Below are 19,237 nucleotides of genomic sequence, written 5' to 3' on the forward strand. Positions count from 1 at the left end.
TTCGCACAGGATACTGTAGCCCATGTGCACCATTGGTTTATAATCCAGTTAAAGCACCGGACATTCGCTTTTCGTCCTCTCAATTTCGTAAGCAACATCCCCGCCACGAGAAGGCAGTGAGTAGGACTTCCCTGGCGAGGCTGTATACGCGTGGCCGTGTGAGAGCACTTCGAGAGGGAGGGCGAGCCCACCCCACTCTCGGCCATACCAAGGCATTTAGGGGCTAAATCGGATGTCGCTGCCAAGATGTATTATGAAACTTGGCGACTAAGGTTTCGATCCCATAGAGAGCATCGGTTCCCATCAAAATCACATGCTGACCTTTCTAACTAGTACTAACTATCATGAAACCTAGATACAGTGTTTCTTACTACCTACTTCCAACTACTTTACTCTAACAATGTTTAGCAATATATGATATATGAAACATTCACCAGATAAACCTACAGATAAATAAATCACTATAAAGCAACGTTAAAATAAAACTGAATTGTACTAAAAGTATTTAACATTACCTTTACACTATTTAATTGTTCTGTACAACATCCAACTAATTTTGATGGTCTATAAAGTTTTGATAAACTACCATGAATTTCATTAAATAATAATTGTAATTGTTTTCTATTTATGATAAAGTATTTTATAAATTTCAAATGAACTTTCCATAATTTCATTGATTCTATACTTTGTAATTGAAATTTTATATATTGTCTTAATATACGTAGAATAGTTAATTCTAAATGAGATTTAATCTTCTTGTTGTTTCTTAATGATAATAATGAATTTTGATGATATAATTCATTGAATATATTCATATTATTGAAAATGTAATCTTCAATATTTGTGAATAAAGTTTTGTCTTGTTTAAAAATATCATTGAATATTGAATTAGGTAATTGTTTTATTAGATTATTTATACGTAATTTGTTTTCATTGAGTGATTTTAAATTCCAATCCTGTTTGTTGATAATAGTAATAATAATAGTAAACGTGAAACGAAAAGATGAGAGAAATAAAATAGGAATTATATATAAACATTGAGTTATTTAACTATAATAAAACTACGTAGAGAACTAGAACAAGTGTGGAATTTTGAAGTTACAATCTCTGAGTTAGATAGATTCTTTTTAAAGTTTTCGTTGTCGGTCTGAATAATATCGTATGCAGAAAATTCCTTGATACAGGACATGAAGTTGATGCATTGAAGTTGTTCAACATGATTAACAAACAATCAAACACAAACCTTTTGAAATTTGCCGAAGGGATAGCAATCAAACGTATAAAACCAGATCTATGTATACAAAAAGAAACAGTAATAAATCTTTCTTTGCCCTGGTAACATTGACCCTCCCCCCTTTTATTTATTACGTCATTCACTATTGCAACTCTTTCTGAGTTTTTAAAATTACATCATTTATAACTGACTGATTTCAATTCATATCTTTCTTTATTACCATTAATCTATTTTCAGTTGCTTCATTACATAATCATCTAATGATAGTTAACTCCATGAGTTCTAAACACTATTTCAATGTTCTGAAACCTTCCCTCTCAAACTTTATTTATTCGAAACAAAATTTTATCACCTCATTAACTCTATCGGAATCTTCGCTACATCATGATACATATATTCATCCTTAATCACCCTCTTATGTATAAGTATGTCAATATCTATAATAACTTTCAATTTTAAATGTTTTAGGTTGTAAGTAACTGATGAGATCCTAACGAAATAAAATGAATTCATATTATTCTGCACCAATCTTTGTTATTGCTCTATTTAAAATAATAAAGGGAACTATGTGTAAGAAAATTCTTTATTAATCACATTTTTAATGATGGAAAAACTATTATGGCTAAATGTTAAGTTATACTTGAACTTTAAGTGACTAGATTAGTGACAACGTTTAAATGTTTAACAATGTAAAATTATCTTTAGTTAAAGTTCATTGTATTAATTCTACAATAATTATCCTTATGCATGTACTATACAGATTACTGGAAATATTTGAGTGGTATAGGAACTAAATGAAGCTTTTACCCCATCAGAAATTCAAACTACTATCAGTACTAGTGTAATCATGAATATTTATGTTGTGATATGATTAACTTAGATTTTGGTCAACATAAAAGACGTTTATTGATTACCAGCTAACTAGTAGTGATCATATATATAACAGACATAAGCACTGAGGTCCCAGATAGACATTTTAAGTTTAAATATACAACATCAAAATATTGCACTGAGGTGGGATGGCAGAGAAGATTTGTAGCTCAGATAGATGATTTGGGTGAAGTTTTGTTCTCTAAGCTGATAGAAGTTTGTGCCGATGATGCTTTTTAGAAGAACAATGAAAGCTCCACGACCAAACCATTCAGCTCAGAGAACAAAACCCCACCTATTTTGAGGCGGAGTATTTGAAAATTCACAATAAATTTACAAAATTAACTGATTTGCTAAAAAAAGAAAAGAGCCTACCTTAAATTCTTTCCACGTACTGTTCACTGTATCCAACGTTAAATTATTCGGTTTAGCAAGTTTTATTAACTTATCATTCAGTTGACTTAACCAAACAGAGTAAGCAGTAATTGAAGATTGTAGTTTATTTTCCTATAAGATGAAAGAAGGAAATTACTTAATGTTTATTTCACCAACTAAATACGATTTCAATATAGTGAGAATTCTCATCTTGACATTTGGTAAAAAGAACGAATCGAACGAAGAAATTTCTTTTCAAATAGTTTCTCATCATGGCTCTATACTAATATTATATATATATATATATATATATATATATATATATATATATATATATATATGATTTACAACAATGAAATAATACTTATAGAGTAGCTGAGTTACATAATAATTATATTAAGTAATTAGAAGAAAGAGGATTATGATAATCAAAGTAATTATTCGGAAAATCATACAGTTGCAACGTTGCATAATATATAAAAAGTAGGGACTAACAAAATATTTTCATAAAAGGTCAGTGTTATAGTAGTTCTGTAAGAATCAATAGACGAATGTTGAGAATATGTAGAATACAAAACCTTTCATTGATCTCAGCTGTGAAAAAATTGGAAGAAACTAGAAAGTGATCTTTATATTTTTGAAAGGGTTCAATCAAAATTCAACGGAAAACGCACTTCTATACCAATGATCAAGGTAGAGATAATGGTTGTGCAAGTACTGTTTATTGTTATACTAGACAATGTGGTGTGGATATTGCCATCAAAAACGTAAACCTGTGCATATTATATATATATATATATATATATATATATATATATATATATATATATAATCGCCATGCGTGTAGTAAAAGAATAACGATTATCACAACGATAATAAATGTCATCACTATAGACAACAACATACATAGTGCAAATTTTTAACGGATCTGTAGATGTTGTGTTCATGAGGAAAAACGTCGGCATAATGATGTGTAAACATTTTTTTAGAATGCTTATTCTAAATAATTACAACAAACACGCTTACAAAATGTTTCATTGCTATCCGAATAGCTGCTTGCTAGTAGTCAAAAAAAATTGAAAAGCATAGGAAATGGATGTAAACTGCACGTAGGTACTTCTTCAATGTTGGCGTAGCAGTTTAATAAGATTCGGGTTTGAAGTACTGATTTACAGTAGCTTAGTCTATGTTAAAATGATTTTTATAACTGTTTGACATTGTAAAAACATTAGAAGTTACATAAAGTAAAGAATAGAACTTTTTCCTCACATTGAGGCTCTTCAGTAGTCCTGAATTTCACGATCTGAATCCTACAAATATTGTCAAATTCTGTTGTCACATGGCTAAGATTGAAGATTCTAGGGTCACAAGTATGGACTACTAAGATTAAATTTCATTAAAATGTGATCAACTGTTATTTAATTTTTAAATTCAGTTCATATACATACAACAATGAAATTCTCATCAACAGGAATTCCAAAAGATGTTCAAACATTTATGATAAGATTATACGATAACTAAATCCATTAAAACACTGAGTAATATTTCGACAGTTTTACGAAGATATATATATATATATATATATATATATATATATATATAATTTCCATCCTGAATCGACAATCTCTGAAAAATCATTGAAAATTATAAAACAATGGGGAGCTAGTTCATCTTGGTTTAACACTTAAGAAGAACCTAAAATCATCAGGTCACGCGATGAGTACGATACCGTTGAGCCGTCAATAAGTTGAAATATGAAAGTTAACATTTGGAACACCAATCGCATTTTAGGATGGATCCCTATGTTCACCCTCTGTTATCAACGGTGTTAGTAAATCATTTACCACTTGGTTTAACTCACATGTCACAGTTTCTCCGAAGGAACTAGAAGCAGATTGTTGTGGTTTATAGAAAATATTTGTGCGAATGTTGTGTAATATGTCAACGGTTTACAAACCACCGGATTTATTCAAATGACATCAATTTTTTGACAATCAATAAATAAATACTAACGTTCTAAATTAGTCTAATATCAATCCTACAATTTTTGACATTGGTTATATTTTAGTTATTCAAAATATCAACACATACATATGGTGGAGAAGATTTGTAGCTCAGGTGGATGATTTTGATGGAGTTTTGTTCTCTGAGCTGGATGGTTTGATCGTAGAGCTTTCAGGTGAAAGTTTGTGCTGATGATGCTATTTAGAAGAACAATGAAAGCTCCATGACCAAACCATCCAGCTCAGAGAACAAAACTCTATCAAAAACACATACATATCTATCTAAGATCAAAATGTGAGAAAAGATAAGAAGCACTCCGTAAAATACTTTTGGCTCCTACTCTGTAATCATGATTTATTGACTTTTCAGATACATAAAATAATCATATCAAACTCGATAATTCAAAGACTAATATTATTCAAGAGACAACCTTGAAATTATCTGTACCGTCTTAAGAAATATCGTGAACCTCTAGATGATGCAAATTTCCGAATAGAATGGAAAATTACTTGTATAACACACTACAACAGATCACGTCGGGCTCACCAATTATGTGGTGGTCGGTATTCGATATAATCCTTAAACTTCGTATACAGTTCGTCTTGATAATCATCCTATATTACACCCCAAGCATTTATTCACTATGCTAATCTTACTACTAACCACTTATTTGATTCGATGACTCATTCATTTCACTATGTATATATATGTCCATGTTATTCATATTCATTGCTCTCTCTCTCTTGCTCTCACTCTCGTTCACTTAATTGTACGCGCTTGCTCGTATTCATATTCGCTGACTCCTCGCTCGCTTGCTTGCTTGCATTTCAGCACAACTCTTCTATGCTTGTTTAACGCATCTGTAATTTTAGATAGGTGTGTATGGTCCCGTAATAAGCGTAATCAACACTTCGTATTCGCCTTCTGATTAATATACCGTTGGGGCGTTATATAGGACGGTTATCAAGACGAACTGTATACGAAGTTTAAGGTTTATATCGAATACCAACCACCACAACACTCATTGTTCTCCAATATTTATTTGGACGGATTTGAACTTTCTAATAACCTTGAAAAATATTACTAAGTTGTCAAAAAATATTTAATGTTTGACTGGACAACTAAATAAACCACCATGAATACCAAATAATGGAGTGCCCAATTCCATAATTGGATATTAAAATTATTTTTCAGAAAACTCACCTGATTTATTTTATTGATCAGTTCAGTTTTCTTTTTTGTTAAATGGTAAGATTGTTGTTCAATTTTCAGTTTCAATTGTTTTACATCAATCTCGATTTTTATTTTATCAGTAGTTGTAGTAGTAGTATTATTATTAGCAGTAACAGTATCGAAGCAACGATCATTTGAAATAGTTTTAAGTAGAGTTTGTATAGATTTTAATTCATTATGCCACATCTGTAATGAAAATAATAACAAGAATCTTAGAACTTAGAATATTGTTCAACTGTCTAGAGATTAAAATTAAGTGCTATTTGTTAACTACATTATATGTATACCGCGTAATATAACACATCGATTACAAATCTATGCACTCGTTTTTGAGCTATACACATTTTATTTGAGGAATATATATATTAACCGACTGTCTAAACCGAAGCATATGAAAAGCGGTTCCAATATATAATTCAATAACTGAAACTCAAATCATTTGATCAGAAAACCATTGTAAAAAAAGCGTCTCTGTATCGAGTAATTAGTAACACTATGTTTCCGTATTTTGACTGTTTTGAAGGTATTTGTCTGATTTTGCATTCTGGAATCAGGTTCCCTATTCAGTGTACTGGTTTTTAGTTTATTTGTTCAAAATGATTTCTTATCTCATTCATAGTCATAAGTGAAAGGCATGGATAAACTGGTTAGTAGAGATTTGATTTTTATTGTTGAAACTGAAGCATATGCACTGCAGTATAAGTGACATAGCAATATATTAACGTTCATCATGTTGAGTTTAAACAACATACTGTTTACTAGAGAATGATATTATAAATGGTTTGGAGTATTTGACGTATTCTGACTTGTACTCCTAACTAAAAAAGCACTATATAATCTTACTCCACTATTCATGCAATTACTTTTTCGTGAGAAGTATTCAAACAATAAATTTCGTAACACTAATTTTATCAGTAACAAACACCCATACATTCTGTTATGTCAGAAATAATTTTGTTGAGACCATGAATCGATCGGCCCACCATTGAGAACCTGGAAATACTGAGCGGTTTTTTCTTCCACAGTAGTCTGCACCCACGATCCCTTGCGCGAGAACGCTTAACCACTGAGCAGGCATCCAGCGGTGTTGATGTCTAACTTCAACCTATCCACGAAATCGCGCGACCGTCTTCGATTGTCTTCGGTGGGTGACTGTCTCATAACCTGCACGGATTAGCTCCACCGCTCACGGCCCGAATCCCTCGCGTGGGCTCGTGAGTGAGCACTGATGAGGAGTCTCATACTAGGATGGAATGGCCGTCCAGTGCTCTCAGGTTTTAAATGTTGGTCTAATGTTGATCGATTCATGATCACAATCAAAACTCAATAACCTCCACAACCTTGTGCTAAAAATAATTTTATTTTAAACAATTTAATTCTATCATAAGAATATTCATTTAAAACAAATTTCATCATACCTCTAGAATTTTTACTTTCGTCCAGTTATTTAAATATACGTTTTTTACAAGGGATAAATTGTTTTCTGTACAATGAACAGGCAATTCTTCTTCGTTTATCAAACAATCTTTTACAAATCTCTCATCTAAACAACTGAATTCATCTAGCAAATTTGACAATTCATTTAGAACTGTTGAAATCTGATTTGTTTCAATGAGTCGATTTCTTATAGCTGACTGGGAAATGGAAGGAAAATGCAAATAGTTAAGGTTTTACAGAAGATAACTCGTTAATTTTTGTAATGACAGGTACCGCATTCAAGCCTTATTGTAAGCTTAAACACTCGAAGTCAGGTAAATCCAATGATGAGTGTCAAATAGGACAAAACGCTCACCATGTTAGCTGTAACCCAACATTAATAAAAGTGTTTAACTAGGTGTCAGTATTGTGCAAGTACGCTGATGATGCACGTATACAAACACAGACTGATCATTTGGAGTTCTTTACATCAACAGTCATAAAATGCAAAGCCCTATAAATAACTTACGTATTTAAATTTACTTAGTATTGTTTGGTTGAATCTTCCCATTGATGTTTAGGACTGCATTTAAACAGTTTCTTATTGGCACATGTGCATACTGTGCGTATTGCCTCAATATCGCCTTCACTCACAAAAATTATAAGCTGAGATGATGATGGCTAGCAGTGGAATCTAGTTTGAAGCGCGTTCCGTCCTATTTGGGACTCGTCAGTTGGATGCACCTGCTTACGTGTTTGTTTAGAGTAAAATTATGCCTAAACATATAGCAATTTAATAAAAAGACTAAACAGATAGGGGCTGTACTATTGTAAGATCATATCGTAATTCTAAACCGAGTCATTTCCAATCTAGATCAATCAGTATAGTAAAATTTTACAGTGCAATGATGATCACAAAACGGGGATTAATAAACATATATATGTTTTCATACTCTCCCCTTGAGCCAGGTATACTGAAGTGAAGCGGGTTTCAAACTTGTAACCTGTTTGTTATCACTACCACTGAAAAAAAGTGAATTAGAACTTATCAAGTTGAGTTGATTCATAAGACATCTCAAGTAACACTTAACTGATCAAAATGGAAAGTAATCTCTGACTGGTAAAAAGCAAAATGCATAAAACATCTACTTCCGAAATTTTCAGTACATTATCTAAAAATAATTTCTTTTTATAATAATACATACCGTAACTAGGATCTCTCAGTCTTTCGTTAACGTTCGTTGTAGATGTATATCGACACACGAGTATTGGTATTTCATGTGTTATGAGTGTAAAAGATGAATACTAACTTAACATCAATGTATACAACTAACTTACTAGATAAACAGATGATTCTGTAAGAATGTTATTAAAATCATTTATAATTGTCATTATTTTCTGTTCAGTGTAATGAATAACTGATCCATTTAATGAAGTTTCATATTTACATTTATTGAAACAGGCGAAAAATGTTTGTTCAATACGATCGATTTTATTGTCTGATGTATAGTCTTCACTTAAATGGAATATTACATCTTTGAATTCATTGAAGTCATTGAGGATACACTGAAACATTGGTAGCTGAGAGAAAAGTTCAAGTCGATACAGCTAAATTGAAGAAAGAAAAAAAACCCGTGAAATCCCATATAATTTCAATAGGCATGATTTCAATTACAGACTAGGAATATAACAAATTTCATTAGGAAAACGTAATCTATTTCATTGCAACAACTTATGAGAGTAAGATGCCATGCGATAATTTCACGACTTTAGCAGTAACAGCTTGTAAAAGCTACCCATTTAACTTATAAAAAAACAGATTGGTATTGTCTATAACTCACTGAATGCGTTATATCCGGAAGTTGCTGTTATTTTCCCGTTTATTAATGAGTACTACATGTTAGAGTACCATTTTCATAGACTTGATTTCAATTCCTATATATATATGGGTATATATATATATCTTTTTTATATAAAATGAAGAACTGAATTACACTGGACATGTCCATACAAGACAGATGGAGATAACCTCAACCAAAAAATATATCAGAAGGTTGTGCTTTTGTTCTTCGAAGTAAACTGACATGAATGTACAATAGAGAGTGTAAACACTTAATGCAAAACACTAACAACATTTAAGCAAACAGCTGAGGTTATTCGTAAGGAATGTATAAGCAAAGATCCTTGAAACAACCTTGCCGAATAAGTGGACATTATTAGGTTCCAAGCAGAAATGGATGGTGACTAGCAGTGAGATCCAGGACGTGCGTTCCGTCTTATTTTGGGACTCGTTAGATGTTCACTCTGGGACTCCAACACAATATCGTTTGCTTCAAACGCCATCGCGTTTTCCACCAGGCTATTGAGTCCTGATAGCCACTAGCTTGTGCAATGGGGTGAAGTTTAATTCACTTTGTATTGGTTGTTTGGATCTTCCCATTGATATTTAGGACTGCAATTGATCAGCCTCCTATTGATATATGTGCATCCTGTGCGGATCGCCTAGATATTACCTTATGTCACAAGCATTATAAGCAGAGATGGAGTAAATATCAACTCTGGAATGCAGGTGCATCCAACTGACGAGTCCCAAATAGGACGAAACGCGCTTCAAACTGGATTCCACTGCTAGCCATCATCATCTCAGCTTATAATGTTTGTGAGTGAAGGCGATATTGAGGCAATACGCACAGTATGCACATGTGCCAATAAGAAACTGTTTAAATGCAGTCCTAAACATCAATGGGAAGATTCAAACTACCAATACAAAAATGAAATACCAAGGTCTGTTCAGTGTGACAGCATAACTGTGCTACTAATATATATACGATAATCTTGACTTACGGTTACATCATGTAAATGTGAGCACAGATCATTATTGCCACTTAAATTAGCTGACTTAACACTTAGGTGTTGAAATTTCACTTTCAATTTGGTCATTCTAGGATGTATTACCTGGAAAACAGAAAAAACAAGATGAAAGCACATAAACATTTCTATGTGACAATTGTAAGTGTACAAGTAAACATTTTGGCACAGAAATAAAATTCTATGTTTGATGCGGAGGAACAAATTGAAATCTCTGAAGGCAGGTTAGGCTATTTTTAGTGAATGATACACAAGAATACTACAAAACTGAGAATGTTTTAAACAATTATTAAATTACGTTTATGTCGTATTAAGTTTTTTTCTTTACGCGTGGGGTCATGATAAAAAAGTCTTACTATCGTCTAATGTTTCTTCCTGAAATTTTAAGAAACTTCGTAAAAGCGCCCCACCAATCTATTTAGTTACGATCAATGTAGGAAGTAAGAACATATATTCATCTGCTCAAGGAGATACGTCATATCAGGATATCGGGAAAAAATTAAAAAGATGAATATGGAAGGAGTCAAAGTAATGCTTATTTTAATGATGATAAAAAAAGACTGCATATGAGAAATATGGCTCGAAATGAAGGAATTAATTTTCAGAATGAATAATTATAACAAAGACTCCAACCCCATGGTCTGTATCAACAGAGAGGGTTTAGTCTAATGGTCAATGAATTCATGGGCTAATGACAATTTTCTTCACTGAGAGAGAGAGCTTCATCCCGATCCAATCTAAAACTATCCAGTATTATGTGTAAGGGTAGACACAAACTGAGTGGTATAACAAACAATCTGGATTTTATTAATATTTATTCATGATTGTTCGATTAAAAAGGTATTTAACCCAATGAATAAACACAAGTATCAGTTAAATAATTCATCTATACTTGATCTTATCAAATGAAAACTGGTTTATTTTCATTTTCTGTAGGAAACAAAAATTTCACAATCCAACTTACTGATAACCATATACCAAGACGTTGTGATAATTCATAACTAAATAATAGTTCTTCACGTTGATTTTTTATATGTTCCAGAAAATTGATCACTTCATCATTTACCTTAGTTTGTTCATACCATAAAGGAATATTAAAATATGTTAGAGATATGTTATTTTGTTCAGAATTTATTGAATCTACCAATTGGTTATTTTCGATATGCGCAATTTCAGATGGAAATATGTCATTTTCATCATCAAAGTTAAAATTCTGTAGTAAATAACGACCTGGATTAGTAGAATTTGTTTCATCAGTTAATTCTTGAAGCTTGTCAATTACTTGCTAATAAAGAGAAGTTGAGAAAAAAACACATAGACAAAAGAAGCGACAGTTAATTACTTTATTCAGAGATTTGAAGTAAGATTACAACACTAGATTGTATTAAAGATGATTAATATCACTAAGTTTTACATAACGAAGAACACCTTGGGGTTCAATTCCATCAGAGAATAAGAAACAATATTTCTGAACTTAGATATGCAGGATAGAATAAAACACACCATGGTTCGGTTAAAGCTTCTTTTGAATGTAATTAGATGTAGAGCCGTGGTACTGAAAAATGACATCATATGAAGTTGTTATTGAAAGCTTAAACAACAATACTGTTTGTTCTAAGTGAATAAACATGTTGACAATAGCGATTGTCGATATACATGTATTCAAGGAATAAATAATACTCTATTCTCACTTCACCATGGAACAATTTGACAGATCTTATTAGTATTGAACATAACCTTATTCAATACAATTCTCTAATAAACGCTCAAGTTTATTCAGAATAGAGACACATTCGAACAGAATCACACAAAAATCCGTATTAAAGTACACTGATTTCATTTCAGAAAATCCTAGAAAGAGTAAAATCATTAAAATAAGAAAGATATTAAAATGAACAAATCCATGAAATTTTGATAGTCGCTAGACTGATATCGATTAAGTAATCCAATATTAGTAGTTCTTTTGAAAGATTTTTATCATAAATCATGAATTTCAATAACTATAATACCAATTCAAAACTTTCTTTTTGCTGGAATTATAATGGTTCTTCCTTTTTTTGAATACTTGACGGAATATCAGCACATTCTTTAGTTACAGTAACAAACTTTTATTAAAGTCAAAATTAATAAGAAGCCGGATAAACAGTTTCAACAAAACAAGTACGTCTATAAATATAAGTGAACTAATAAAAGAATTATTCTGACTGGAATAAGGTTTTTGGATGAAGTCTGATACAACGCTGTAGGTTCAATTGATTTAGGGAAAACTAATGTACTACTCGTCCTATTAATTGAATAATTCAGTTATCAAAATTTACTTGGTTTCGTAAGCAAAACTACCGTGAACTTCAAAAGAGAAGATAATAAAAACTTTAATTAAGAGCTTGAAACACTTTTTCATAACCACGTTTCTTAAGTATGAAATTGAGATACACTAAACTATTTTTCAAAAAGCATTGAAATTTATAGATGCACAATGTGAAAGCAACATTTTTATTAATATTATGTCCCGATAAGCATAATGAATGGTAACTTTCGGGATCCATTTGTGGACCAATACTATACGTCTATTTTTATTGTATAATTGTTAAATAACTAAACTATTCATATTTATATCCCTCTTATTATGAGATTTATTTTGACCGATGAACTATTATTCTAGGATTTACTCTTCTTGAATTATTCCCTGTCTATTAATTACTACCTCCCTCATTCACAGACACATTTGGCCAAATCTTGTATAAATGTTATTTTCCATTTTATGATACGATGTGTTCTGTCTGGTTGGTATATAAACCCAGTATGCTTGAAATAAATGATTCATATCACACAAGCTGAAATCGATGTTCTGGACTTAACTGGCTGGGCTAGGCAGGAAGTAGGACCGATAAGTACTCTAGACTGCTCGCACAGGCTTTACGCGTCATTGGTTCGATCGACAATTCACTGCTCTCTAATTGGCAGTATCATTACGTATACATTAACAGGGCGTACATGCCATAAATTATAACAATTAACTAAATAAATTTCAATTGAATAAAGCAATAACAGTAATATTACACACATAAATGCACTATTTTTGCATTGATACCTTTCAAGGTAAATAAATTTGTGATTACATCTTTACTTATAATATATTGAAGTGACAATTCAAACTTACATTTGTTTCAGATAATCGTTTTTTAATTAAATGACCACATGTTTCAAATATATTAGTTACCAATTCAGCCTCGTTTTGAGAGATTACGCTATGTTGAAATAAATCGCTTGATTGTTTAAATGTAGACTAAATCGTAAAGTACATTAATAAAATTACATTTAATATTAATAACCACCATGTTTATAGATGATATACAAATAAATATAAGTAAGCATCAAATTACACAACAATAGTGAAAAAAAGGCAACGGTAATTAATAGAAATGATATCGATTTTCATAGAAAATATATAAAGATATAAACATATAAAGATATGACTTACAGAAGGGTGTAAAAACCCACACTAAGTTCGTAAGCTAACACTAAGTAACATTATGTGAGTTCATTTAAGGAAATGAATTTTCATGAGATGTTCAAACACATCTCAATTTTACGATCGTGTTACACTAAGAAAGACCTGATACATGAAACTGGTCACTATTCAGTGAGTATGCCTTAGTCTTGTAAGAGGTTAGTCGTGATCCGAATAGTTCAATAGTAATGTCTCTCATTGCTAAGCTACGTAACATAAGATCGTCTCTGACAGGGAGTACCAGTTCCTTCTAGACTACAGGTACACCTTACTGATGTGTGCCAAATACTATGAAACTTATGTTCACGGTTTCCCGTCGACTAACTTCAAGTAATACTTCACACTTCACTACCGATGTTAACTTTATCTCCATTTCTGATTAGTCCTAACTTGCGAGGAATATTTTCCTAAATAAAGACTAATATCTACTACGTCTTTCATTGTAACCAAAAGTTGAGAAAAATTTCATACTGTAAAGGAATATTTTAGACCAGGTATGCAAAATAAGGGAAAACGGAACACATGAACAAAAAAATTCAAGAGACTGTGCATTTCAAACTTATTCCGAACTTACTTTTAGAGCATTCAACTTTGCTTGAGCATACTCTATTTGTTGACTGCTCATTCGCACTAGTTCAATTTCCTTAATTGTTTGATTTAATTTGTCAGTTACATCAGACCGTAATTCGCTCACTTGACTCATCCTATTCTTTACCAGGTCATCATTCATTATATTACAACAGGATAATTTAAGATTATCTAAAAAAAATAAGATCAATTTACATACTAAACAGAATATAACCATCGAGACACAAAATACAAAAAAATGGTTCAGCAAAGAGTTCTATTTTCAGTGAATTCGTTTTCAATACTGTATAATTGGAAATGTATACTTGAAAAGCAAGACCCAACATATTGAGATAAAACGTTGAAATCGAGATAAACTATAATCAGTAAGATCATGTAAACAGAAACAAATCAGCTGTGGGTAAAAGGTCTATAGAAAAAAAAGAAGAGAACAAGATGACTCTGAAAGCGAGGAAGAAATTATGAGTAAGAACATGGTAGACGAAGAGGTTGTACGAATTTATTTCGTACAGATAATTCTGGTCTATTTAGATGTATACCAAATGCTTTAGGAGTGTTAAAAAGACAGAGGCTAACTGTTTTTGACAGCTTTCTACTTATCTTGTAGATGACTTCGAACACTGAGTGTGTTTTGTTCAAATGGTCTGTTTCCACAAAATGTTTGATTATTAGACTTCTTATTGATCTATTTTTCACCTCATTTCACCCACCTCGAATAATGTTATTAAATAACTTTGGATAAAATACACATCGAAGATCCTAAATACCTGGCTCCATACGAACTAGTAAATTAGAAATTGCATATAGAATTGTTCAAATGAGATAGTTTATCCCATAGACTGCCAGTGAACAATGGCCGGTTGGGAAACACTAATCCCAAAATTGTGGTGAAGAACGTTTTCATGAGAGAGTCGGTAATTCTCCACTTCAGGATGTCTGTGGTCAGATCACCTTTGAAATGGACGTTCCTAAGAGTTTCCCATATTCAGAGACTATTTGGGCTTTAGGAGGTTCGAGTTTTATGTTCTTCTCAATAAATACTGATGGATGCCCGTTTTTGAAAAGCATTTCTAAGGAAGTACAGTTAGATATCGATGACCTCAGTACTACAAATTCTTCGTATCCGGGTAGCGAGGGATATAATTAAGTTTCGCTTTCAACTAATGAGGACCTAGATGTAAAAGCTTGATAGCTAACCATTCCACAAGAATTTCTTGTAAACAGATCAACTTGGATTTCCCTCTGTTTACAGAAAGCCCTTGTAGAATGGTCACTCTTTGAACAAATCCTTCAATTTATATACGCAACATTGAATTATATAAAAAATCAAACACCAGAACATTTCTACTGAAAATACATTTAAGTAGTATAATATAGACATCTCAAAAATACGAAATCTGAATTAGTGTTTATAATGGAAGAACAATCACATCAACAAAAACTCAGTTCTTCACAAACTCCATACAATATCTATAACATAATAAGCAGCAAAAACTTGAGTACAAAAGTATCCACCTTTCTAAATATACTGCATCCAATGTTTTTGGCTGCTAACAAATAATGTAACAAACATGAGTTGATTCACTAAATTTATGATAAAACGGCGAAAACAATTTCGACATTTCATATTTACGATAACTCATATTTCGATAAAACTAGTAGAACATATTCAACCTCTAAAATATCTAAATTCGACAACTGTCAGGTATTTTAATTTGTTGTTTTATCTTGGTTTAGCTACTGAGAAACTCTTTAATACTTTATCTATTTTCAGAGAACAGTGAACATTCAATGAGATACCAACCTTGCAATCTTTATACGAGTATTTCAATGATCGCTCATAGATCAACATTTACACTTGTCATTATTTGCTGTTCATAGTAAGTGAATACGTAAGTTTAACAGACATTAGCAAAACACAAAATTCATTTTATACTGATTTAATGAATTCATATTCTTTTTATCAATAGTATTGATATTATCCATCATTTAAAGAAAAAGAAAAGCGCACTGTATGAATTAACTCACTTTCTAAACTATCTATTTTTTTTAAGATATTGTTCAGAATTACTACTTCTGTATTACGTCTTTCATTTGAATCACAACTGTGAATCATTGTTTGAGATAAATTATTGACCAGTAATGTTTGTCCATTCACCAATTGATTCTCATCATTCAAATGGGAATGATCACGAACAACTGACCAAGAATTTGTCAAAGATTCATTTAATAATTCTTCATATTGTTTGTCGAATACATTAAAATGGTGTTGATAATTATTAACTGATGGTATACAAGCGTCCTATAATTAGTAGGGAAGTAAGAATATATATATATATATATATATATATATATATATATATATAGAGAGAGAGAGAGAGAGAGAGAGAGAGAACGTTAAAGTCATTTTCTATATGCTTTGCCACTAACTGTCATAAGTTAAGTACTGTAAGCAAGCCACATTTGTTACAGAACAAAAAGTAGTAACTGTAATCACTTGTCGAAAGAGGAAGTAAGTAATATTCAAGCCACTTTATGGGATCGTTTCAGTATTTAATCCTGTTTTACTAGATGCTAATGATCTATCGGGTATTGCAAAGTCATCTGTTCTGATATTTATGGATAGATTGAAATATGAAGAACTAGATAAAATAATTATAAGATAAAGTTATAGGTTGGTTTGGTTGTCCTCATTAGAAACGAACATTGGCAAACATTATGTCATAGAAAATGATCATAACGGCGATTATTCGTATAATTAAATAATAAATATGATACCCTTAAATATTGTCAGAGATTATCGGGATTTATGGGTTGTTCTAATACATAAGATAAGAACTAAGACAAACTGCACAGTATAAGCTCCTAAAGCCTTACAAGATCTAGTAGATGCATACATGTAATCCAAGTCTAACGTTCTATGAAAGTTGATATCAGTGTTGTCAAATCCTACCATATGTGTGTAGATTTCGTGAAAAAGGATATTGATATGGAAAATGAATTTACTAAGTCAGTATAATTGTCGCTTATCACTTCAAATAAACCAACCTATGCACAATAATAGGTCAGTTTCAAAAAGTGAGCAGGGTATAATAATTTAACTTGAAATCCATAATATATGGTCATTGAAAAGGATGTCAATAAACTTAATATAACTAACTTGAAACAATTCCGAATCATGTATATCTAATGTATCCCGTGCATTCTCACTTACAGATAATTCTTGAGGCACTAACTTTTGTCTTGTACTTGTATGAATAATCAACTGGTCATATTCAGAGATTATCTTTTGAATTTCTGAAATAAAATACAGAAATCTTTGTGATGTTGATTCAATAGGATCCAGTAGTTTTGACAAATAAGTACTGGTCGTTATTGTGTTGACTGGTATTGTTGTTGCTGACGTCATCGTCTTTGAATAATCTTGACTGTTGTCAGTGGATTTTATCACTTCATCAATTGAAATTTGAATTTGTTTGACCATATTTACAAGTTCATCAATAATAGTTCGATGATTATTTTGAACATTTTCCAATAGTTCCTATTCATATTTAGACAAAAATCAATAAGTAAAGTGGAAAAAGCTGTAGAACTGTTGGTGAAAACAAATGATTTATTTCTAAACAAGAAATCCATTGCTAAGAAGGAAAATTTATAGCTTAGAAAAAACAAGCTCACCAAGAAGCCTTCTGAATAGTTCTATGCTTTATTATTTTTTAATTGTTTAATAAACATTAAGCCTGGTACAATTGGACAGGAAAATTAGTATGCGCTACACAGTTATAATAAATGTGTGGGCGGCGACACTACCCGAGCACCTAAACCAAAACAGGCGGTTTCCTTAAGGGGACATACCCCAAGCCTTTAACCCAGAGGCCTAATTCACAAGGCAACGGAATAGCATTGAGAAATGATAACCGCGAACCAAAAATAGATTTATGAGTTATTTGTCCCATCAGGACCTTAGAGCCCATACACATCGTTGATTTTGAATTTATTTTTTTAAGGTAGACTACTCGTATTCACCAACCTGATATGTGTCAGACGTTCATTATTTGTCTTTACTCTTCATAAGTAAGAACTACTTTTTAAAGGTGATAAGTAGGATTTCACTGGTAGAGGCCAAAAACGCATAGCTCAGGATAATGATGGAGTTGTTGTGATTTCTGGGCTAAAACAGCATACATAATACTACCACCATACACTTCACAATAAAGTAAACAAAACCGTCAACTAGATGTTACTCAAACTGAAATATTAGGGAGAATTTTTGTCAAATAATAAAATACATTGAACTGTTGTAATGCTTTGGAATGAGGTTAAGAACTTTATTTCTTAAAATCTTGGATTGGTTCAAAAGCCGTAGTAACAGTATGAGTGGTAATAGGGGAGATTAGACATTGAACATATGATTCGAGAAAACAAGAACTTTAGAAACGAAAAAAATCATGACGAGCTCAAAAGCTCAGGACTTGAGGGAAGACAATGAATGAATGCACTTCTGCCATTACAAACGATTTTGAGCCATATTATCCTAAATCCGTAACCATCGGTTACGATAATCATGCGGACTACAACCAGGCAGCCCGCACCTATTAAAATGGCTAAGTCCAATTGTCAATGGCTTTATGGACTGATGCTATGTTTCAGTTTGACCGCCAGTAGCCTCCTTCCAGCCAACTCCTATATTAGAAAACACCGCCCGTCGAGTTAGGCGATGTTCAAAATACCTAACACATCCCAATCACCACAGTCCATGAAAATTTACTGCCTGATCAGTCGATTTGTCTTCATTACTTAGTACCTTATTCCTAACTCAGATATTGCTTACGCCCCGGTCACAAAATACACAAGCAATGGTTCGTAGATACCTATGGTCGAATACCAGTAGCGTACGAATATCATGCATTATTAATGGCAATGCTTTACATCCATAAAGTAGGGCGAAGAGAACTGCAGCGCAGTAAACTCGCCCTTTGGTTGGCACACGGACATGTCGTCTACGCCACAAGGGACGCAAGTTGGCAAAGGCCAGTCGAGCCTCCTGAACGTGTGCTGAGATTTCGTCGGACGCCAGACCATCAATACTGATGAGACTTCCAAGATGAATGGAGCAGTCGATGCATCCAACTACTTCA

At 32.2% G+C, this 19,237-nt stretch overlaps 1 protein-coding gene across 1 annotated transcript in view; it reads right to left on the reverse strand.

Annotated features, from left to right (window-relative positions):
- MS3_00002394 (uncharacterized protein) overlaps positions 1-19,237 on the reverse strand; it is a 108,995-nt gene that overhangs the window by 34,950 nt on the left and 54,808 nt on the right. Inside the window, exons 14-24 of the mRNA XM_051209966.1 lie at positions 17,260-17,640; positions 16,128-16,401; positions 14,086-14,270; positions 13,161-13,286; positions 10,965-11,285; positions 9,977-10,087; positions 8,471-8,740; positions 7,135-7,350; positions 5,687-5,902; positions 2,480-2,611; positions 516-956 (exon numbers count right to left, since the gene is read on the reverse strand). Of these exons, the coding sequence (XP_051075449.1) occupies positions 516-956; positions 2,480-2,611; positions 5,687-5,902; positions 7,135-7,350; positions 8,471-8,740; positions 9,977-10,087; positions 10,965-11,285; positions 13,161-13,286; positions 14,086-14,270; positions 16,128-16,401; positions 17,260-17,640 (2,673 nt within the window). The remainder of the gene's footprint in view (positions 1-515; positions 957-2,479; positions 2,612-5,686; positions 5,903-7,134; positions 7,351-8,470; positions 8,741-9,976; positions 10,088-10,964; positions 11,286-13,160; positions 13,287-14,085; positions 14,271-16,127; positions 16,402-17,259; positions 17,641-19,237) is intronic.

The sequence above is a fragment of the Schistosoma haematobium genome, chromosome 1, assembly GCF_000699445.3.
Source record: "Schistosoma haematobium chromosome 1, whole genome shotgun sequence".
Lineage (NCBI taxonomy): Eukaryota > Metazoa > Platyhelminthes > Trematoda > Strigeidida > Schistosomatidae > Schistosoma > Schistosoma haematobium.